General features: G+C 62.1%; 1 protein-coding gene across 1 annotated transcript in view; it reads left to right on the forward strand.

Moving 5' to 3' along the window:
- HUWE1 (HECT, UBA and WWE domain containing E3 ubiquitin protein ligase 1) overlaps nt 1-24,173 on the forward strand; it is a 168,024-nt gene that overhangs the window by 76,253 nt on the left and 67,598 nt on the right. Inside the window, 6 exon segments of the mRNA XM_033083465.1 lie at nt 6,454-6,649; nt 8,153-8,320; nt 14,155-14,297; nt 15,275-15,341; nt 17,984-18,192; nt 21,961-22,172. Of these exon segments, the coding sequence (XP_032939356.1) occupies nt 6,454-6,649; nt 8,153-8,320; nt 14,155-14,297; nt 15,275-15,341; nt 17,984-18,192; nt 21,961-22,172 (995 nt within the window).

A 24,173-nucleotide genomic window follows, 5' to 3' on the forward strand; every position in this document is an offset into this window, starting at 1 on the left:
ATCCCCATGTCCACTCTGGCCCCATGGTGTCCCCATGGTGTCCCCATGCCATCCCCATGTCATCCCCATGCCCACGGCCCTGTGGTGTCCTTCACGGTGTCCCCATGGTGTCCCCATGTCATCTCTATGTCATCCCCATGCCATCCCCGTGTCCCCACTTGGCCCTGTGGTGTCCCTCATGGTGTCCCTCATGGTGTCCCCATGCCATCCCCATGTCCCCACTGCCCCCATGTTGTCCCTGTGCTGTCCCTCATGGTGTCCCCATGCCATCCCCATGTCCACACTGGCCCAGTGGTGTCCCCATGGTGTCCCCATGGTGTGCCTGTGTCATCCCCATGCCCACACTGGCCCTATGCTGTCCCCTATGGTGTCCCCACTGGCCCCATGGTGTCCCTCATGGTGTCTCCATGCCATCTGCATGTCCCCAGTGGCCCCATGCCATCCCCATGCCCACACTGGCCCCGTGGTGTCCCTCATGGTGTCCCCATGCCATCCCTATGTCCCCACTGACCCCATGGTGTCCTTGTGGTGTCCCCACTGGCCCGGTGGTGTCCTCATGGTGTCCTCATGCCATTCCCATGTCCACAGTGGCCCCATGGTGTCCCCGTGCCAACAGCCCTGTGGTGTCCCTGTGGTGTCCTTGTGGTGTCCCCACTGGCCCCGTGGTGTCCTCATGGTGTCCCTGTGCCATCCCCATGTGCACACTGGCCCAGTGGTGTCCCCATGGTGTCCCCATGGTGTGCCTGTGCCATCCCCATGCCCACACTGGCCCTATGCTGTCCCCTATGGTGTCCCCACTGGCCCCATGGTGTCCCTCATGGTGTCTCCATGCCATCTGCATGTCCCCAGTGGCCCCATGCCATCCCCATGCCCACACTGGCCCCGTGGTGTCCCTCATGGTGTCCCCATGCCATCCCTATGTCCCCACTGACCCCATGGTGTCCTTGTGGTGTCCCCACTGGCCCGGTGGTGTCCTCATGGTGTCCTCATGCCATTCCCATGTCCACAGTGGCCCCATGGTGTCCCCGTGCCAACAGCCCTGTGGTGTCCCTGTGGTGTCCTTGTGGTGTCCCCACTGGCCCCGTGGTGTCCTCATGGTGTCCCTGTGCCATCCCCATGTGCACACTGGCCCAGTGGTGTCCCCATGGTGTCCCCATGCCCACACTGGCCCTGTGGTGGTCCCACGGTGTCCCTGTGCCATCCCCATACCCACGCTGGCTCCATGGTGTCCCCATGATGTCCCCACAGTGTCCCCATGCCTACACTGGGGCTGTGGTGTCCCCATGGTGTCCTCATGCCCACACTGTCCCTGTAGTGTCCCCACTGCCCTCATGGTGTCCCCGTGCCCATGCTGGCCCCATAGTGTCCTCGTGGTGTCCCCATGGTGTCGCCATGCCCACGGCCCTGTGGTGTCCTCATGGTGTCCCTTCTGGCCCCATGGTGTCCCCATGGTGTCCCTGTGCCATCCCCATGCCCACACTGGCCCAGTGGTGTCCCCATGGTGTCCTCATGCCCACACTGTCCCTGTAGTGTCCCCACTGCCCTCATGGTGTCCCTGTGCCCATGCTGGCCCCATGGTGTCCTTGTGGTGTCCCCATGGTGTCCCTGTGCCATCCCCATGTCCACACTGGCCCTGTTGTGTTCCCCGCGGTGTCCCTGTGCCATCCCGTGTCCCCACTTGGCCCCGTGGTGTCCCTGAGGTGTCCCTGTGCCATCCCCGTGCCCATGGTGTCCCCCATGGTGTCCCCCATGGTGTCCCCCATGGTGTCCCCATGGTGTCCCCATGCCCACACTGGCCCCGTGGTGTCCCTGTTCCATCCCATGTCCCTGCTGGCCCCGTGGTGTCCCCATGGTGTCCCCATGCCATCCCCATGCCCACACTGGCCCTGTGGTGACGTCATGGTGTCCCTGCTGGCCCCATGGTGTCCCCATGGTGTCCCCATGCCATCCCCATGCCATCCCCATGCCCACATGGTGTCCCCATGGTGTCCTTGTGCCATTCCATGTCCCCAGTGGCCTCGTGCCATCCCCATGCCCACACTGGCACCATGGTGTCCCCATGGTGTCCCCATGCCCACACTGGCCCTGTGGTGGTCCCACGGTGTCCCTGTGCCATCCCCATACCCACGCTGGCTCCATGGTGTCCCCCATGGTGTCCCCATGGTGTCCCTGTGCCATCCCGTGTCCCCACTTGGCCCCGTGGTGTCCCTCATGGTGTCCCCATGCTATCCCCATGCCATCCCCATGTCCCCCCTTGGCCCCATGGTGTCCCCATGCCATCCCCATGCCCATGGTGTCCCCATGGTGTCCCCATACCCACGCTGTCCCTATGGTGTGCTCATGGTGTCCCTGCTGGCCCTGTGGTGTCCCCATGGTGTCCCATGGTGTCCCTGTGCCCACACTGGCCCCATGCTGTCCCCATGTCATCCCCATACCATCCCCATGTCCACCCTGGCCCGGTGGTGTCCCCATGGTGTCCCCATGCACACACTGGCTCTGTGGTGTCCCCTGTGGTGTCCCCACTGGCCCTGTGGTGTCCGTCATGGTGTCCCTCATGGTGTCTCCTTGCCATCCTGTGTCCCCACTTGGCCCCGTGGTGTCCCCATGGTGTTCTCTTGCCCACACTGGCCCCGTGGTGTCCTCACTGGCCCCATAGTGTCCCTGTGCCATCCCCATGTCCCTACTGGCCCCATGGTGGCCCCATGGTGTCCCCATGCCATCCCCATGTCCACACTGGCCCTGTGGTGTCCCTCATGGTGTCCCCATGCCATCCCCATGTCCATTCTGGGCCCATGGTGTCCCCATGGTGTCCCTGTGCCATCCTCATGCCCACACTGGCCCTGTGGTGGCCCTCATGGTGTCCCCATGCCATCCCCATGTCCACACTGGCCCCATGGTGTCCTCGTGGTGTCCCCTGTGGTGTCCCCACTGGCCCTGTGGTGTCCCCATGGTGTCCCTGTGCCATCCCGTGTCCCCACTTGGCCCCATGGTGTCCCTCATGGTGTCCCTCATGGTGTCCCTCATGGTGTCCCTCATGGTGTCCCCATGCCATCCCCATGCCCACACTGGCCCCGTGGTGTCCGCATGGTGTCCCCATGCCCACAGTGACCCTGAGGCATCCCTGTGGTGTCCCCTGTGGTGTCCCCACTTGGCCCTGTGGTGTCCCCACACCATCCCCATGTCCACACTGGCCCTGTGGTGTCCCCATGCCCACGGCCCTGTGATGTCCCCATGGTGGCCCCATGGTGTCCCCATGCCATCCCCATGTCCACAGTGGCCCCATGGTGTCCCTGTACCATCCCTGTGCCCATGGTGTCCCCCATGGTGTCCCCCATGGTGTCCCCCATGGTGTCCCCATGGTGTCCCCATGCCCACACTGGCCCCGTGGTGTCCCTGTTCCATCCCATGTCCCCACTGGCCCCATGGTGTCCCTGTGCTGTCCCTCATGGTGTCCCCATGCCGTCCCCATGTCCACACTGGCCCAGTGGTATCCCCATGGTGTCCCTGTGCCATCCCGTGTCCCCACTGGCCCTGTGGTGGCCCTCATGGTGTCCTCATGCCATCCCCATGTCCACACTGGTCTCATGGTGTCCCCATGCTCGCGGCCCTGTGGTGTCCTCATGGTGTCCCTTCTGGCCCCGTGGTGTCCCCATGGTGTCCCCATCTCCACGCTGTCCCCATGGTGTCCCCATGTCATCCCCGTGCCATCCCCATGTCCCCACTGGCCCTGTGGTGTCCCCATGGTGTCCCCACGCCATCCCCATGTCCCACGCTGGCCCCGTGGTGTCCCCATGGTGTCCTCATGGTGTCCCTGTGCCATCCCCATGTCCACACTGGCCCTGTTGTGTTCCCCGCGGTGTCCCTGTGCTATCCCATGTCCACACCGGCCCTGTGGTGTCCCCATGGTGTCCCTGTGCCATCCCATGTCCCCACTTGCCCTGTGGTGACCTCATGGTGTCCCTGCTGGCCCCATGGTGTCCCCACGCCGTCCCCATGTCCCCACTGGCCCTGTGGTGTTCCCCGAGGTGTCCCTGTGCCATCCCCATGGTGCCTCCACTGGTTCCACAGTGTCCCCATGCCATCCCCATACCCACACTGGCCCCATGGTGTCCCTTGTGCCATCCCCATGTCTACACTGACCCTGTGGTGTCCCCACTGGTCCCACACTGTCCCCATGTCATCCCCATACCATGCCCATGTCCACTCTGGGCCCATGGTGTCCCCGTGGTGTCCCCATGCCATCCCCATGTCATCCCCATGCCCACGGCCCTGTGGTGTCCTTCACGGTGTCCCCATGGTGTCCCCATGTCATCTCTATGTCATCCCCATGCCATCCCCATGTCCCCACTGGCCCTGTGGTGTCCCTGTTCCATCCCATGTCCCTACTGGCCCCATGGTGTCCCCATGCCATCCCCATGTCCACAGTGTCCCCGTGCTGTTCCTGTGCCCACGGCCCCATAGTGTCCTCATGATGTCCCCATGCCATCCCCATGTCCCCACTTGACCCCATGGTGTCCCCATGGTGTCCCCATGATGTCCCCATGGTGTGCCTGTGTCATCCCCATGCCCACACTGGCCCTGTGGTGTCCCCTATGGTGTCCCCACTGGCCCTGTGATGGCCCCGTGGTGTCCCCATGTCCCCACTGCCCCTGTGGTGTCCCCACAGTGTCCCTGTGCCATCCCCATGTCCGCACTGGCCCTGTGGTGTCCCCTATGGTGTCCCCACTGGCCCTGTGGTGTCCCTCATGGTGTCCCCATGCCATCCCTATGTCCCCACTGACCCCATGGTGACCTTGTGGTGTCCCCTGTGGTGTCCCCACTGGCCCGGTGGTGTCCTCATGGTGTCCCTGTGCTATCCCGTGTCCCCACTTGGTCCTGTGGTGTCCCTCATGGTGTCCCTGTGCCATCCTCATGCCCATGCTGGCCCCATGGTGTCCTCGTGGTGTCCCCACTGGCCCTGTGGTGTCTTCGTGGTGTCCCCACTGACCCCATGGTGTCCTCATGCCCATGCTGGCCCCATGGTGTCCTCGTGGTGTCCCCATGGTGTCCCTGTGCCCACACTGGCCCCATGGTGTCCCCTGTCCCTGTCCCCATACCCACACTGTCCCCTGTCCCCAGATGGTTCGATCCGTGGCCACCAGCGGCGCTGGCAGCACCACATCCGGGGTGGTGTCACTGTCCCCATGCCATACCCACACTGTCCCTGTCCCCATACCCACACTGTCACTGTCCCTGTCCCCATACCCACACTGTCCCTGTGTCACCCTGTCCCTGTCCCCATACCCACACTGTCCCTGTGTCACCCTGTCCCTGTCCCCATACCCTCACTGTCCCTGTCCCCATACCCACACTGTCCCTGTGTCACCCTGTCCCTGTCCCCATACCCACACTGTCACTGTCCCTGTCCCCATACCCTCACTGTCCCTGTCCCCATACCCACACTGTCCCTGTGTCACCCTGTCCCTGTCCCCATACCCACACTGTCCCTGTCCCCTGTCCCCAGGTGGTTCGATCCGCGGCCACCAGCGGCGCTGGCAGCACCACGTCCGGAGTGGTGTCACTGTCCCTGTCCCCATACCCACACTGTCCCTGTCCCCATACCCACGCTGTCCCTGTCCCCATACCCACGCTGTCCCTGTCCCAGGTGGTTCGATCCGCGGCCACCAGCGGCGCTGGCAGCACCACGTCGGGGGTGGTGTCACTGTCCCCATGCCATACCCACACTGTCCCTGTCCCCATACCCACCCTGTCCCTGTCCCCATACCCACACTGTCCCTGTCCCCAGGTGGTTCGATCCGCGGCCACCAGCGGCGCTGGCAGCACCACGTCCAGGGTGGTGTCACCATACCCACACTGTCACTGTCCCCATACCCACACTGTCCCTGTCCCCATACCCACACTGTCCCTGTCCCCAGGTGGTTCGATCCGCGGCCACCAGCGGCGCTGGCAGCACCACGTCCGGTGTGGTGTCACTGTCCCTGTCCCCATACCCACCTTGTCCCTGTCCCCAGGTGGTTCGATCCGCAGCCACCAGCGGCGCTGGCAGCACCACGTCCGGGGTGGTGTCACCCTGTCCCCATACCCACACTGTCCCTGTCCCCAGGTGGTTCGATCCGCGGCCACCAGCGGCGCTGGCAGCACCACGTCCGGGGTGGTGTCACTGTCCCCATGCCATACCCACACTGTCCCCGTGTCCCCTGTCCCCTGTCCCCATACCCATGCTGTCCCCTGTCCCTGTCCCAAGTGGTTCGATCCGCGGCCACCAGCGGCGCTGGCAGCATCACGTCCGGGGTGGTGTCACTGTCCCTGTCCCCATACCCACACTGTCCCCATGTCCCCTGTCCCCAGGTGGTTCGATCCGCAGCCACCAGCGGCGCTGGCAGCACCACGTCCGGGGTGGTGTCACTGTCCCTGTCCCCATACTCACACTGTCCCCATGTCCCTTGTCCCCAGGTGGTTCGATCCGCGGCCACCAGCGGCGCTGGCAGCACCACGTCCGGGGTGGTGTCGGGCAGCCTGGGCTCTCGGGAGGTGAATTACATCCTGCGGGTGCTGGGCCCCGCCGCCTGCCGCAGCCCCAGCGTCTTCACCGAGGTGGCCACGGGCTGCATCCGCATCGCCCTGCCCGCCCCGCGGGGGTCTGGCACCGGTGAGGGGACATGGGGACATGGGGGGACACTGGGGGGGACATGGGGGTGACATCCGCATCGCCCTGCCTGCGCCACGTGGGTCTGGCACTGGTGAGGGGACATGGGGACACTGAGGGGACTTGGGGGGGGACATCTGCATCGCCCTGCCCGCCCCGCGCGGGTCTGGCACCGGTGAGGGGACATGGGGACACTGGGGGGGGACATGGGGACATTGGGTGGTGCTGCATCTGCATCGCCCTGCCTGCGCCACGCGGGTCTGGCACCGGTGAGGGGACATGGGGACACTGGGGGGGGACATGGGGACATAGGGGGTGCTGCATCTGCATCGCCCTGCCTGCGCCACGTGGGTCTGGCACCGGTGAGGGGACATGGGGGGACATGGGGACACTGAGGGGACATGGGGGTGGTCATGGGCTGCATCTGCATCGCCCTGCCTGCGCCACGTGGGTCTGGCACTGGTGAGGGGACATGGGGGGACATGGGGACACTGAGGGGACATGGGGGGGTGCTGCATCCGCATCGCCCTGCCCGCCCCGCGCGGGTCTGGCACTGGTGAGGGGACGGGGGACACTGAGGGGGACGTGGGGACATGGGAGTGACATCTGCATTGCCCTGCCCGCGCTGCACAGCTCCGGCACCAGTGAGGGGACAGAGGGGGACATGGGAGAGGGGGGCACAGGGCCATAGGATGGATCCTGGAGAGGGGGCAGGGACACAGTGGGGACAAGGAGGGGGTCATGGAGGGTTCCTGGAGGGGACACAAGGACACAGCAGGGACAGGGAGGGGGGCAGAGGGGGAACCTGGAGCAAGGACAGGGACATGAGGGACACTCCTGGAGTGGGGACAGGGGCATAGAGGGAATCTTGCAATCACCTGAAGACCTCCCCAAACCCCTGACGCCCCTGAGGATCCCTCTGAAGACCCCCCCAAACCCCTGAAGACCCTCCCAAACTCCTGAGGAGCTCCCTGAGGACCCCCCAAACTGCTGACCTCCCTGAAGACCCCCTCCAAACCCCTGAGGAACCCCCAAACCCTTGAGGAGCTCCCTCAGGACCCCCCAAACCCCTGAGGACCCCCCTGAACACCCCCCTGAGGACCCCCCCAAACCCCTGAGGAGCCCCCAAACCCTTGAGGAGATCCCTGAGGACCCCCCAAACCCCTGAGAACCCCCCAAACCCCTGAGAACCCCCCAAACCCCTGAGGATCCCCCTAAGGACCCCCCCAAACCCTTGAGGACCCCCAAATCCCTGGGGACCCCCCCAAACCCTTGAGGATCCCCCTGAGGAGCCCCTCAAACCCCTGAAGACCCCCCCAAACCCCTGACCCCCCGAGGATCCCCCTGAGGACCCCCCTGAAGACCCCTCTGAGGATCCCCCAAACCCCTGAGGAGCTCCCTGAGGACCTCCCCAAACCCTTGAGGACCCCCCAAAGCTCTGAGGATCCCCCTAAGGACCCCCCCAAACCCTCAAGGACCCCCCAAAGCGCTGACCTCCTCTTCCAGCCTCGGATGACGAGTTTGAGAACCTGCGGATCAAGGGCCCCAACGCGGTGCAGCTGGTGAAGACCACGCCGGCCAAGGCGGCCGCGCTGCCGCCCATCCCCGAGCCCATCCGCGACGTCATCTACGACATGCTCAACGCCCTGGCGGCCTACCACGCCCCCGAGGAGGGTACGGGGGGCTGGGGGACAGGGGGACACCTCCTGGGGGGGTGGGGGGCACTTGGAGCAGGATTTGGGGTGTCCTCGGCAAGGCCCTGGGTGTCCTCCAGACTCTGACACGAGAGTGTGACAAAGGTTTGGGGTGCAGGGGGAGGAGTGGGGGGCTCGAGGAGCAGGATTTGGGGTGTCCTCCTGACTCTTGACAAGGGACTGTGACAGGATTTTGGGGGGCTTGGGCATGGGGCAAGAGGTTTGGGGTGCAGGGGGAGGAGTGGGGTGCACGTGGAGCAGGATTTGGGGTGTCCTGTGCAAGGCCCTGGGTGTTCTGACAACATTTGAGGGGCTTGGGATGGGGCAGAACAACCCCAGGGAGGTTTGGGGTGCAGGGGGAAGGGTGGGGTGCACGTGGAACAGGAATTGGTGTGTCCTGTGTAATGCCCTGGGTGCTCACCAGAGTCTGACACGAGAGTGTGACAAGGGTTTGGGGTGTGGGGATGGGGCAGATTAGACCCAGAGAGGTTTGGGGTGCAGGGAGAGGAGTGGGGGGCACCTGGAACAGGAACTGGGAGGTCCTGTGCAATGCCCTGGGTGTCCTCCAGACTCTGACATGAGAGTGTGACAAAGGTTTGGGGTGCAGGAAGAGGAGTGGGGTGCACGTGGAACAGAATTTAGGGTGTCCTGTGCAAGGCCCTGGGTGCTCACCAGATTCTGACAAAGGTTTGGGGTGCAGGGGGAGAAGTGGGGTGCACGTGGAACAGGAATTGGGGTGTCCTGTGTAATGCCCTGGGTGCTCTGACAACATTTGAGGGGCTTGGGATGGAGGCAGACACCCCCAGGGAGGTTTGGGGTACAGGGGGAGGAGTGGAGGGCACATGGAGCAGGAATTGGGGTGTCCTGTGCAATGCCCTGGGTGCTCACCAGACTCTGACAATAGTTTGGGGGGGCTTGGGATGGAGTCAGGCACCCCAGAGAGGTGTAGGGTGCACCTGGAACAGGATTTGGGGTGTCCTGTGCAATGTCCTGAGCGTTCTCCAGACTCTGACACGAGAGTGTAACAAAGGTTTGGGGTACAGGGGAGGAGTGGAACAGGATTTGGGGTGTCCTGCGCAATGCCCTGGATGCTCTGATAATGGTTTGGGGGGGCTTGGGATACCCCCAGGGAAGTTTGGGGTGCAGGGGGAGGAGTGGAGGGCACATGGAACAGGAATTGGGGTGAGCTGTGTAATGCCCTGGGTGTCCTCCAGACTCTGAAAAGGGACTGTGACAAAGGTTTGGGGCCTGGAGGAGGAGTGGGGGCCACATGGAACAGGATTTGGGGTGTCCTGTGCAACACCCCTGGGTACTCACCAGACTCTGACAATAGTCTGGGGGGGCTTAGGATGGAGTCAGGCACCCCAGAGAGGTGTAGGGTGCACGTGGAGCAGGATTTGGGGTGTCCTGTGCAATGCTCTGAGCATCCTCCAGACTCTGACACGAGAGTGTAACAAAGATTTGGGGTACAGGGGAGGAGTGGAACAGGATTTGGGGTGTCCTGTGCAATGCCCTGGGTGCTCTGATAATGGTTTGGGGGGACTTGAGATACCCCCAGGGAGGTTTGGGGTGCAGGGGGAGGGGTGGGGGGCACATGGGACAGGATTTGGGGTGTCCTGTGCAATGCCCTGGGTGCTCACCAGACTGACAAAGGTTTGGGGTGCAGGGGGAGGAGTGGGGGGCACATGGAGCAGGATTTGGGGCATCCTGTGCAAGGCCCTGGGTGTTCTGACAACATTTGAGGGGCTTGGGATGGGGCAGAACAACCCCAGGGAGGTTTGGGGTGCAGGAAGGGGAATGGGGGGCACGTGGAACAGGAGTTGGGGTGTCCTGTGCAAGGCCCTGGGTGCTCACCAGAGTCTGACAAGGGTTTGGGGGGGCTTGGGATACCCCTAGGGAGGTTTGGGGTGCAGGGGGAAGGGTGGGGGGCATGTGGAACAGGATTTGGGGTGTCCTGTGCAAGGCCCTGGGTGCTCCAGACTTTGACAAGGGTTTGGGATGAGGCAGAACAGCCCCAGGGAGGTTTGGGGTGCAGGGAGAGGAGTGAAGGGCACGTGGAACAGGATTTGGGGTGTCCTGGATGCTCACCAGACTCTGACAAGGGACTGTGACAGGATTTTGAGGGGCTTGGGCATGGGGCACGAGGTTTGGGGTGCAGGGAGAGGAGTGGGGTTCATGTGGAACTGGAGTTGGGGTGTCCTGTGCAAGGCCCTGGGTGCTCACCAGACTCTGACAAAGGTTTGGGGTGCAGGGGGAGGAGTGGGGGCACATGGAACAGGATTTGGGGTGTCCTGTGCAATGATCTGACAGACTGACAAAGGTTTGGGGGGCTTGGGACTGGGGCAATCAGGGTCCCCATACAGGGAAGAAATTGGGGTGTCCATACAGGAGCAGTCAGGGTGAACATATAGAGAAGAAATTGGGGTGCCCATATATGGAAGGGATTGGGGTGCCTATATAGAGAAAAAATTAGGGTGCCCATACAGGAAGAATTGGGGTGCCCATACAGGAGTAATCAAGGTGCCCATATAGAGAAGAAATTGGGGTGTCCATATAGGAAGAATTGGGATGCACATATAGAGAAAAAATTGGGGTATCCATACAGGAAGAATTGGTGGGGTGCCCATACAGAGAAGAAATTGGGATGTCCATACAGGAGCAATCAGAGTGCCCATATAGAAACATTCAGGGTGCCCATACAGGAGCAATCAAGGTGCCCATATAGAGAAGAAACTGGGGTGTCCATATAGAGAAGAAATTGGGGTGACCATATAGAGAAGAAATTGGGGTGACCATATAGGAAAGGAATTGAAGTGTTCATATAGGGAATGGATTGGGGTGCCCATACAGAGAAGAAATTGGGGTGTTCATATAGGAGCAGTCAAGGTGCCCATATAGAATGATTTGGGGTGCCCATATAGGAACATTTGGGGTGTCCATATAGAAAGAATGGGGGTGACCATATAGGAGCAATCAAGATGTCCACGTAGATAAAAATTGGGGTGTCCATATAGAGAAGAAATTGGGGTGTCCATATAGGAACATTTGGGGTGCCTATACACGAACATTTGGGGTGCCCATACAGGAACATTTGGGGTGCCCATACAGGAACATTTGGGGTGCCCATATAGGAACATTTGGGGTGCCCATACAGGAATATTTGAGGTGGCCGTATAGGAACAATTGAGGTGCCCATATAGAATTGGGGTGTTCATATAGGAACATTTGGGGTGCCCGTACGGGAACAATTGGGGTGCCCATATAGGAAGGATTTGGAGTGCCCATATAGAAAGAATTGGGGTGCCCATACAGGAGCAATCCAGGTGCCCATATAGGAACATTTGGGGTGCCTGTGTAGGAACATTTGGAGTGCCCACATAGAATTGGGGTGCCCATATAGGAGCAACCAGAGTGCCCATATAGGAACAATTGGGGTGCCCATATAGAGAAGAAACTGGGGTGGCCATATAGGAGCAATCAAGGTGCCCATATAGGAACATTTAGGGTGCCCATATAGGAACATTTGGGATGCCCATGTAGGAACATTTGAGGTGCCCATATAGGAAGGATTTGGGGTGCCTGTATAGGAACATTAGGGGTGCCCATATAGGAGCATTTGGAGTGCCCATATAGGAATAATTGGGGTGCCCATACAGGAATAATTGGGGTGCCCATATAGGAACATTTGGGGTGCCCATACAGGAATATTTGAGGTACCTGTATAGGAACAATTGAGGTGCCCATATAGAATTGGGGTGTTCATATAGGAACATTTGGGGTGCCCATATAGGAATAATTGGGGTGCCCATACAGGAACATTTGGGGTGCCCATACAGGAACAATTGGGGTGCCCATACAGGAACATTTGGGGTACCCATATAGGAATAATTGGGGTACCCATACAGGAACAATTGGGGTGCCCATATAGAAATATTTGGGGTACCCACATAGGAACATTTGGGGTGCCCACACAGGAGCAATCAGAGTGCCCATACAGGAAGGATTTGGGGTGCCCATATAGGAACATTTGGGGTGCCCATATAGGAAGGATTTGGGGTGCCCATATAGGAACACTTGGGGTGCCTGTATAGGAACATTAGGGGTGCCCATACAGGAACATTTGGGGTGCCCCTATCAGAACAATCCAAGTGCCCATATAGGAACATTTGGGGTGCCCAAATAGGAATAATTGGGGTACCCATACAGGAGCAGTCCGGGTGCCCACATAGGAACATTTGGGGTGCCCATATAGGAACATTTGGGGTTCCCATACAGGAGCAATCAGAGTGCCCATATAGGAACATTTGGGGTTCCCATACAGGAGCAATCAGAGTGCCCATATAGGAACATTTGGGGTTCCCATACAGGAGCAATCAGAGTGCCCATATAGGAACATTTGGGGTGCCCGTACGGGAACATTTGGGGTGCCCATATAGAAAGAATTGGGGTGCCCATATAGAAACAGTTGGGGTGCCCATATAGGAGCAATCAAGGTGCCCATACAGGAACATATGGGGTGCCAGTACAGGAACAATTGGGGTGCCCATACAGAATTGGGGTGTTCATATAGGAACATTTGGGGTGCCCATATAGAGAAGAAACGGGTGCCCATATAGGAATATTTGGGGTGCCCATATAGGAACAATTGGGATGCCCATATAGGAAGGATTTTAGGAATAATTGGGGTGCCCATACAGGAACATTTGGGGTGCCCATACAGGAACATCTGGGGTGCCAGTACAGGAACAATCCGGGTGCCCATACAGGAAGGATTTGGGGTGTCCATACAGGAACAATCAAGGTGCCCATATAGGAACATTTGGGGTACCCATACAGGAGCAGTCCGGGTGCCCACATAGGAACATTTGGGGTGCCCATATAGGAACATTTGGGGTTCCCATACAGGAGCAATCAGAGTGCCCATATAGGAACATTTGGGGTTCCCATACAGGAGCAATCAGAGTGCCCATATAGGAACATTTGGGGTGCCCGTACGGGAACAATTGGGGTGCCCATATAGGAAGGATTTGGAGTGCCCATATAGAAAGAATTGGGGTGCCCATATAGAAACAGTTGGGGTGCCCATATAGGAGCAATCAAGGTGCCCATACAGGAACATATGGGGTGCCAGTACAGGAACAATTGGGGTGCCCATACAGAATTGGGGTGTTCATATAGGAACATTTGGGGTGCCCATATAGAGAAGAAACGGGTGCCCATATAGGAATAATTGGGGTACCCATACAGGAGCAATCAGAGTGCCCATATAGGAATATTTGGGGTGCCCATATAGGAACAATTGGGATGCCCATATAGGAAGGATTTTAGGAATAATTGGGGTGCCCATACAGGAACATTTGGGGTGCCCATACAGGAACATCTGGGGTGCCAGTACAGGAACAATCCGGGTGCCCATACAGGAAGGATTTGGGGTGTCCATACAGGAACAATCAAGGTGCCCATATAGGAACATTTGGGGTTCCCATACAGGAGCAATCAGAGTGCCCATATAGGAAGGATTTGGGGTGCCCATATAGGAAGGATTTGGGGTGCCCATACAGGAGCAATCAGAGTGCCCATACAGGAACATTTGGGGTGCCCATACAGGAACATTTGGGGTGCCCATATAGGAACATTTGGGGTGCCCATATAGGAACAATTGAGGTTCCCATACAGGAAGGATTTGGGGTGTCCATACAGGAACATTTGGGGTTCCCATACAGGAACATTTAGGGTGCCCCCATCAAACCAATCCAGCTGCCCCCATCCCCCCTGGGGGTTCCCGTGTCCCCTGAGGGCCGTGTCCCCCCGCAGGTGACAAGGGGGACCCCAAGAGCGCGGCGCCCAGCGAGGTGAGCCAGCTGCTGTCGGACATTGGGGACGACATGTACCAGCAGTACCGCAGCCTGACCCGGCCCCCGGCCGACTTCGACCCGCCCGCCGGCTTCGCCATCAACGTACGGACTGCGGGGGCTGGGGGGGGGATGGGGGGGCTGGGAGGGGTTAGGGAGTGATTTGGGGGGGTTTTAGGGTGGTTTGGGGGGGCTGGGAGGGGTTAGGGAGTGGTTTTGGGGGAGCTGTGGGGCGGTTTTGGGGGATTGAGGGAGTCATAGGGCAGTTTGGGGGGGCTGAGGAGCAGTTTGGGGGGGTTATGGGGTGGTTTGGGGGGGCTGGGAGGGCTTAGGGAGTGATTTGGGGGGGTTATGGGGTGGTTTGGGGGGTTATGGGGTGGTTTGGGGGGGTATGGGGGGGTTATGGGGTGGTTTGGAGGTGTTATGAGGTGATTTTGGGGGGTTATGGGGCAGCTGTGGGGTGGTTTGGGGGGTTATGGGGCGGTTTGGGGGGGTTATGGGGCAGTCTGAGAAGGTTATAGGGCAGTTTAGGGGGGTTATGGGGTGATTGGGAGGGGCTCTGGGGTGGTTTGGGGGAGTTATGAGGGGAGTTTGGGGGGGCTGGGAAGTGTTTGAGGGGGGTTTGGGAGGGTTATAGGGCAATTTGGGGGGTTATGGGGCAGTTGGGGTGGTTTGGGGTGGTCTGGGGGGGTTATGGGGTGGTTTGGGGGGGCTGTGGGGCAGTTTGAGGGGGAGTTTGGGGGGCTATAGGGCAGTTTTGGGGGTCTCAGGGTCAGTTTGGGGGGCTCTGGGGTGGTTTTGGGGTATTTGGGGTGGCTCTGGGGCAGTTTAGGGGGCTCTGGGGTGGTTTTGGGTGGCTCTGGGGTGGTTTTGGGGGGCTCTGGGGTGGTTTTGGGGGGCTCTGGGGTGGTTTTGGGGTGGCTCTGGGGCAGTTTGGGGGCTCTGGGGTGGTTTTTGGGGGGCTCTGGGGGGGTTTTGGGGGGCTCTGGGGTGGTTTTGGGGTGGCTCTGGGGGGTTTTGGGGTATTTGGGTGTCCTGGGGTGATTTGCCCCCCCAGGCTCTGACCCCTCCCCCTCCCCCAGGCCCAGGTGTTCGCTGCTGACGGAGCCGCGGCCGAGACCCCGCCCTCGGGCACCCCCCAGGGAGAAGGTGGCACTGTCCCCTCGTGTCCCTGTGTCCCCTAACCCTGTCCCCATGTTCCCTGACACCATCCCTGTCCCTGTGTCCCTGACACCAACCCCATGTCCCTGACCCTGTCCCCATGTCCCTGACCCTGTCCCCATGTCCCTGTCCCTGTGTCCCTTACCCTGTCCCCGTGTCCCTCACCCTGTACCCCTGTCCCTGTCCCCATGTTCCTGACACCATCCCCATGTCCCTGTCCCCATGTCCCTGTCCCCATGTCCCTCACCCTGTCCCCATGTTCCTGTCCCCGTGTCCCTGACCCTGTGTCCCTGTCCTTGTCCCTGTGTCCCCGTGTCCCTGTCCCCTGACACATCCCCATGTCCCTGACCCTGTCCCCTTGTCCCCTGACCCTGTCCCCATGTCCCTGACAACATCCCCATGTCCCTGTGTCCCTGTCCCCGTGTCTCTGTCGCCATGTCCCTGACTCTGTTCCCTGACCCTGTCCCTGTGTTCCTGTGTCCCTGCCCCATGTCCCTGACCCTGTCCCCATGTCCCTGACCCTGACCCTGTGTCCCTGACCCTGTCCCCGTGTCCCTGTCCCCATGTCCCTGACCCTGTCCCTGACCTTGTCCCCATGTCCCTGACCCTGTCCCCATGTCCCTGACACCATCCCTGACCCTGTCCCCATGTCTGTGTCCCTGTCCCCATGTTCCTGACGTCATCCCCATGTCCCTGTCCCCGTGTCCCTGTCCCCCTGTCCCTGACCCTGTCTCCCTGATCCGTCCCCGTGTCCCTGACCTTGTCCCCATGTCCCTGTCCCCATGTCCCTCACCCTGTCCCCATGTCCCTGTGTCCCTGACCCTATCCCTGTGTCCCTGTCCCTGTATCCCTGTCCCCATGTCCCTGACCCTGTCCTTGTGTCCCTGACCCTGTCCCCATGTCCCTGATCCTGTCCCTGTATCCCTGTCCCCCTGTCCCTGACCTTGTCCCCATGTCCCTGACCCTGTCACCATGTCCCTGTCGCCATGTCCCTGACCCTGTCCGTGACCCTGTCCCTGTGTCCCTGTCCCCCTGTCCCTGACCTTGTCCCCCTGATCCCGTCCCTGTATCCCTGACCTTGTTCCCATATCCCTGACCCTGTCCCTGTGTCCCTGACCCTGTCCCCATGTCTCTGTCCCTATTTCTGTGTCCCCGTGTACCTGTCCCCGTGTCCCCTGACCTTGTCCCCATGTCCCTCACCCTGTCTCCGTGTCCCTGTCCCCATGTCCCTGACACCATCCCCATGTCCCTGTGTCCCTGACTCTATTCCTGTGTCCCTGTCCCTGTGTCCCTGACACCATGTCCCTGTCCCCGTGTCCCTGTCCCCTGACACTTCCCTATGTCCCTGACCCTGTCCCCATGTCCCTGTCCCCATGTCCCTGTCCCCATGTCCCCTGATCCCGTCCCCATGTCCCTGACCTTGTCCCCATGTCCCTCATCCTGTCTCCATGTCCCTGTCCCCATGTCCGTGACCCTGACACCATCCCTGACCCTGTCCCCATGTCCCTGTCCCCCTGTCCTTGACCCTGTCCCCCTGATCCCATCCCTGTGTCCCTGACCTTGTCCCCATGTCCCTGACCCTGTCCCCTGTCCCTGTCCCTGTCCCCATGTCCTTGACACCATCCCCATGTCCCTGTGTCCCTGACCCTATCCCTGTGTCCCTGTCCCTGTGTCTCTGTCGCCATGTCCCTGACCCTGTCCCCCTGATCCCGTCCCTGTATCCCTGACCTTGTCCCCGTGTCCCTGTCCCCATGTCCCTGACCTTGTTCCCATATCCCTGACCCTGTCCCTGTGTCCCTGACCCTGTCCCCATGTCTCTGTCCCTGTGTCCCTGTGTCCCCATGTACCTGTCCCCATGTCCCCTGACCTTGTCCCCGTGTGTCCCTGTCCCCGTGTTCCTGTCCCCATGTCCCCCTGATGTCCCCCTGATGTCCCCTGGTGTCCCCATCATGTCCCTGTCCCCATGTCCCTCACCCTGTCCCCGTGTTCCTGTCCCCATGTCCCTGACCCTATGTCCCTGTCCTTGTCCCTGTGTCCCTGTCCCCATGTCCCCTGACACATCCCCATGTCCCATCCCCTGACCCTGTCCCCATGTCCCTGACACCATCCCCATGTCCCTGTGTCCTTGACCCTATCCCTGTGTCCCATCCCGTCCCCGTGTCCCTGACCCTGTCCCTGTGTTCCTGTGTCCCTGCCCCATGTCCCTGACCCTGTCCCCGTGTCCCTGACCCTGACCCTGACCCTGTCCCCCTGTCCCTCACCCTGTCCCCATGTCCCTGTCCCCATGACCGTGTCCCCATGTCCCTGTCCCCCTGTCCCCATGTCCCTGTCCCCATGTCCCTGACCCTGTCCCTGTATCCCTGTCCCCCTGTCCCTGACCCTGTCCCCATGTCCCTGTCCCCATGTCCCTGACCCTGTCCCTGTATCCCTGTCCCCCTGTCCCTGACCCTGTCCCCATGTCCCTGTCCCCATGTCCCTGACCCTGTCCCTGTATCCCTGTCCCCATGTCCCTGACCCTGTCCCCATGACCCTGTCTCCATGTCCCTGACCCTGTCCCCATGTCCGTGTCCCCCTGACACCATCCCTATGTCCCTGACCCTGTCCCTGACCCCGTCCCCGTGTCCCCACAGCGTCCAGCCCCGAGGAGGGCCGCGATGGCCGCAAGGACAAGGATGGGGAGCGGGGCGAGGAGCGGGGCCGGGCGCGCGGCTCCAAGCCCCTGATGCCGACCTCGACCATCCTGCGGCTGCTGGCGGAGCTGGTGCGCTCCTACGTGGGCATCGCCGCGCTGATCGCCAACTACAGCTACAGCGTGGGCCAGTCCGAGCTCATCAAGGAGGTGACAATGGGGACAGGGACACCTGGGGACAGGGACAGCAGGGATAGGGCCAGTCCGAGCTCATCAAGGAGGTGACACGGGGATGGGGACACTGGGGACACCTGGGGATGGGGGACAGGGCCAGTCCGAGCTCATCAAGGAGGTGACACGGGGATGGGGACAGCAGGGATGGGGGACAGGGACAGCAGGGATGGGGGACAGGGACAGCAGGGATGGGGGACAGGGACAGGGCCAGTCCGAGCTCATCAAGGAGGTGACAGCATGGGGACAGGGGCAGCAGGGATGGGGGACAGCGGGGACAGGGCCAGTCCGAGCTCATCAAGGAGGTGACACGGGGACAGGGACACTGGGGACACCTGGGGATGGGGGACAGGGACAGGGCCAGTCCGAGCTCATCAAGGAGGTGACACCGCGGGGACAGGGACAGCAGGGGACAGGGACAGCCAGGGGACACCTGGGGATGGGGGACAGGGCCAGTCCGAGCTCATCAAGGAGGTGACACCATGGGGACAGGGACAACAGGGACAGGGACAGTCCGAGCTCATCAAGGAGGTGACACGGGGACAGGGACACTGGGGACAGGGACAACAGGGACAGGGCCAGTCCGAGCTCAGCAAGGAGGTGACACGGGGACAGGGACACCTGGGGACAGGGACAGCAGGGACAGGGACAGGACCAGTCCGAGCTCATCAAGGAGGTGACACCGCGGGGACAGGGACACTGGGGACACCTGGGGATGGGGGACAGGGCCAGTCCGAGCTCATCAAGGAGGTGACACCATGGGGACAGGGACAGCAGGGGACACCTGGGGATGGGGGACAGGGCCAGTCCGAGCTCATCAAGGAGGTGACACCATGGGGACAGGGACACTGGGGATGGGGGACAGGGACAGGGCCAGTCCGAGCTCATCAAGGAGGTGACAGCATGGGGACAGGGGCAGCAGGGATGGGGGACAGCGGGGACAGGGCCAGTCCGAGCTCATCAAGGAGGTGACACCATGGGGACAGGGACACCTGGGGACAGGGATAGCAGGGACAGGGCCAGTCCGAGCTCATCAAGGAGGTGACACGGGGACAGGGACAGCAGGGGTGGGGGACAGGGACAGCAGGGACAGGGCCAGTCCGAGCTCAGCAAGGAGGTGACAATGGGGACAGGGACAGCAGGGACAGGGACAGGGCCAGTCCGAGCTCATCAAGGAGGTGACACCATGGGGACAGGGACACCTGGGGACAGGGACAGGGACAGCAGGGCCAGGGCCAGTCCGAGCTCATCAAGGAGGTGACACGGGGACGGGGACACTGGGGACAGGGACAGCAGGGACAGGGACAGGGCCAGTCCGAGCTCATCAAGGAGGTGACACGGGGACGGGGACACTGGGGACAGGGACAGCCAGGGGACACCTGGGGATGGGGGACAGGGCCAGTCCGAGCTCATCAAGGAGGTGACACCGCGGGGACAGGGACACTGGGGACAGGGACAACAGCGACAGGGCCAGTCCAAGCTCATCAAGGAGGTGACACCATGGGGACAGGGACACCTGGGGACAGGGACAGCAGGGACAGGGCCAGTCTGAACTCATCAAGGAGGTGACACCATGGGGACAGGGACACCGGGGACACCTGGGGATGGGGGACAGGGACAGTCCGAGCTCATCAAGCAGGTGACACGGGGACAGGGACAGCCAGGGGACGCCTGGGGATGGAGGACAGGGACAGGGACAGGGACAGCAGGGACAGGGCCAGTCCGAGCTCATCAAGGAAGTGACACCGCGGGGACAGGGACACCGGAGACACCTGGGGATGGGGGACAGAGACAGTCCGAGCTCATCAAGGAGGTGACAATGGGGACAGGGACACCGGGGACACCTGGGGACAGGGACAGCAGGGACAGGGCCAGTCCGAGCTCATCAAGGAGGTGACAATGGGGACAGGGACACCTGGGGACAGGGACAGCAGGGACAGGGCCAGTCCGAGCTCATCGAGGAGGTGACACAGGGACAGGGACAGCAGGGGACACCTGGGGATGGGGGACAGGGCCAGTCCGAGCTCATCAAGGAGGTGACACCATGGGGACAGGGACACCTGGGGACACCTGGGGACACCTGGGGATGGGGGACAGGGACAGGGCCAGTCCGAGCTCATCAAGGAGGTGACAATGGGGACAGGGACACCTGGGGACAGGGACAGGGACAGCAGGGACAGGGCCAGTCCGAGCTCATCAAGGAGGTGACACCGCGGGGACAGCGACACCGGGGATGGGGGACAGGGACAGGGCCAGTCCGAGCTCATCAAGGCAGTGACATGGGGACAGCTCCCCCAGGTCCCCCCTGTCCCCTGGGTGTGTGACCCCTGTGTCCCCTCAGACCCCTCAGCCCTGTCCCCTGTGCTGGGGGTCCCCTGTCCCCACACCCTGGGGTCCCTTGTCCCTTTACCTTGGGGTCTCCTGTCCCCACACCCTGATGTCCCCTGTCACCTCCCTGTGCTCCAGGGACCCCTGTCCCCTCTAGCTCCCCGCTGTCCCCAGGTGTGTGACCCCTGTGTCCCCCCAGACACCTCAGCACTGTCCCCTGTGCTGGGGGCCCCCTGTCCCCTGTAGCCCCCCCAGGTTCCCCCTGTCCCCTGAAGCCCCACCGTCCCCAGGTGTGTGACCCCCGTGTCCCCTCAGACACCTCAGCGCTGTCCCTTGTCCCCTGAAGCCCCCCCAGGTCCCCCCTGTCCCCTGTAGCCCCGCCCTGTCCCCAGGTGTGTGACCCCCCTGTCCCCCCAGACACCTCAGTGCTGTCCCCTGCTGCCCCAGGTCCCCCCTGTCGCCCACACAGATCCCCCCTGTCCCCTGGGTGTGTCACCCCTGTGTCCCCCCAGATACCTCAACACTGTCCCCTGTCCCCTGAAGCCCCCCCCAGGTCCCCCCTGTCCCCTTTGGCCCCCCTGTCCCCCAGGTGTGTGACCCCCCTGTCCCCCCAGACACCTCAGCGCTGTCCCCTGTTCTGGGGGCCCCCTTGTCCCCTGTAGCCCCCCCCAGGTCCCCCCAGGTCCCTCCTGTCCCCTGTAGCCCCCCGCTGTCCCCAGGTGTGTGACCCCCGAGTCCCCCCAGGTCCCCCCTGTCCCCTGTAGCCCCGCCCTGTCCCCAGGTGTGTGACCCCCGTGTCCCTGTGCTTGGGGTCCCCTGAAGCCCCCCCAGGTCCCCCTGTCCCCTCTAACCCCCTGCTGTCCCCAGGTGTGTGACCCCCATGTCCCCCCAGGTCCCCCATGTCCCCCCAGGTCCCCCTGTCCCCCCAGGTCCCTCCTGTCCCCTGTAGCCCCCTGCTGTCCCCAGGTGTGTGACCCCCGTGTCCCCCCAGGTCCCCCTGTCCCCTGAAGCCCCCCCTGTCCCCTGGGTGTGTCACCCCTCTGTCCCCCCAGACACGTCAGCACTATCCCCTGTCCCCTGTCACCCCCCCAGGTCCCCCTGTCCCCTGTAGCCCCCCGCTGTCCCCAGGTGTGTGACCCCCGTGTCGCTGTGCTTGGGGTCCCCTGAAGCCCCCCCAGGTCCCCCCTGTCCCCTGTAGCCCCCCGCTGTCCCCGGGTGTGTGACCCCCGTGTCCCCCCAGGTCCCCCATGTCCCCCCAGGTCCCCCTGTCCCCTGTAGCCCCCCCAGGTCCCCCCTGTCCCCTGTAGCCCCCCCTGTCCCCAGGTGTGTGACCCCCGTGTCCCCCCAGACACCTCTGCTGTCCCCTGTCCCCTGTCACCCCCCCAGGTCCCCAGGTGTGTGACCCCCGTGTCCCCCCAGGACTGCAGCGTGCTGGCCTTTGTCCTGGACCACCTGCTGCCGCACCAGCAGAACGCCGAGGACAAGGACACGCCGGCGCTGGCGCGGCTCTTCCTGGCCAGCCTGGCCGCGGCCGGCAGCGGCACCGACGCCCAGGTCGCGCTGGTCAACGAGGTCAAGGCCGCGCTCGGCCGCGCCCTGGCCATGGCCGAGAGCACCGAGAAACACGCCAGGTCTGGGGACAGGGTGGGGACGGTGTGGGGATGGCGTGGGGACAGTGGGGATAGTGTGGGGACAGTGGGGACAGTGTGGGGAGAGCGTGGGGACAGTGGGGATAGTGGGGGCAATGGGGACAGCATGGGGATGGCGTGGGGACAGTGTGGGGAGAGCGTGGGGACAGTGGGGATGGTGTGGGCACAGTGGGGACAGCGTGGGGACAGTGTGGGGACAATGGGGACAGTGTGGGGATGGTGTGGGGATAGTGGGGATGGTGGGGACAGTGGGGACAGCGTGGGGACAGTGTGGGGATGGTGTGGGGATAGTGGGGACAATGGGGACAGTGTGGGGTACAATGGGGGGTCACTACACAGATGGTCTGGGGACAATGGGGACAGTCTGGGGACAATGGGGACAGCATGGAGACAATGAGGGGATAATGGGGACAGTGTGGGGATGGCGTGGGGACAGTGTGAGGACAGCATGGGGACAATGGGGACAGTGGGGACAGTGTGGGGGACAGTGGGGACAGTGTGAGGACAGCATGGGGACAATGGGGACAGTGGGGACAGTGTGGGGGACAGTGGGGACAGAGTGGGGACAGTGTGGGGATAGTGTGGGGACAATGGAGACAGTGTGGGGACAATGGGGAGAGCGTGGAGATAGTGTGGGGACAATGGGGACAGTGTGGGGATGGCGTGGGAACAGTGTGGGGACAGTGGGGACAACGGGGACAGCATGGAGACAATGGGGGGATAATGGGGACAGCGTGGGGACAGTGGGGACAGCGGGGACAGCGGGGACAGTGTGGGGACAATGGGACAACATGGGGACAATGGGGACAGCATGGGGACAATGGGGACGGTGGGGACAGTGTGGGGACAATGGGGACAGAGTGGGGACAGTGTGGGGACAATGGGGACAGCATAGGGACAATGGGGATGGTGTGGGAATGGTGTGGGGACAGTGGGGACAATGGGGACAGTATGGGGACAGTAGGGACAGTGTGGGGACAGCATAGGGACAATGGGGATGGTGTGGGCACAGTGGGGACAATGGGAACAGTGTGGGGACAGTGTGGGGACAGTGGGGATGGTGTGGGGACAGTGGGGACAGCGTGGGGACAATGGGGACAGTGTGGGGACAGTGTGGGGACAGTGGGGATGGTGTGGGGACAGTGGGGACAGCGTGGGGACAATGGGGACAGTGTGGGGACAGTGTGGGGACAGTGGGGATGGTGTGGGGACAGTGGGGACAGCGTGGGGACAATGGGGACAGTGTGGGGACAGTGTGGGGACAGTGGGGATGGTGTGGGGACAGTGGGGACAGCGTGGGGACAATGGGGACAGTGTGGGGACAGTGTGGGGACAATGGGGATGGTGTGGAGACAGTGGGGACAGAGTGGGGACAGTGTGGGGTCACTGCAGAGATGGTCTGGGGACAGCATTGGATAATGTGGGGACAGTGTGGGGTCAGTGTGGGGTCACTGCAGGGACAGCCTCGAGGTGACCGCTGTCTCTTGTCCCCTGTCCCTCACACGACCGGTGTCCCCCTGAGTGACCCCTGTCCCCTGAAGTGACCACTGCCCTGAGTGACTACTACCCTGAGTGACCACTGCCCTGAGTGGCCACTGCCCCGAGTGACCACTGCCCCTGAATGACCACTGCCCCTGAGTGACACTCTGCTGTCCCCCTGAGTGACCACTGGCCCCCCTCGAATGACACTGCCCCAAGTGACCACTCCACTGCCCTGAGTGACCGCTGCCCCGAGTAACCACTGCCCTGAGTGACCACTGCAGTTTCCCCTGGAATGACCACTGTGCTGTCCCCTGAGTGACCACTGCCCTCTGAGTGACCACTGCCCCCTGAGTGACCACTGCCCCTCAAGTGACCACTGCCCCTTGAGTGACCGCTACGCCTGAGTGACCACTGCCACAAGTGACCACTTCCCTGAGTGACCACTGCCCATAAGTGACCACTGCCCCCCCTGAGTGACTGCTGCCCCGAGTGACCGTTGTC

Source organism: Catharus ustulatus, chromosome 32 (assembly GCF_009819885.2).
Source record: "Catharus ustulatus isolate bCatUst1 chromosome 32, bCatUst1.pri.v2, whole genome shotgun sequence".
In the NCBI taxonomy this organism is placed as follows: domain Eukaryota; kingdom Metazoa; phylum Chordata; class Aves; order Passeriformes; family Turdidae; genus Catharus; species Catharus ustulatus.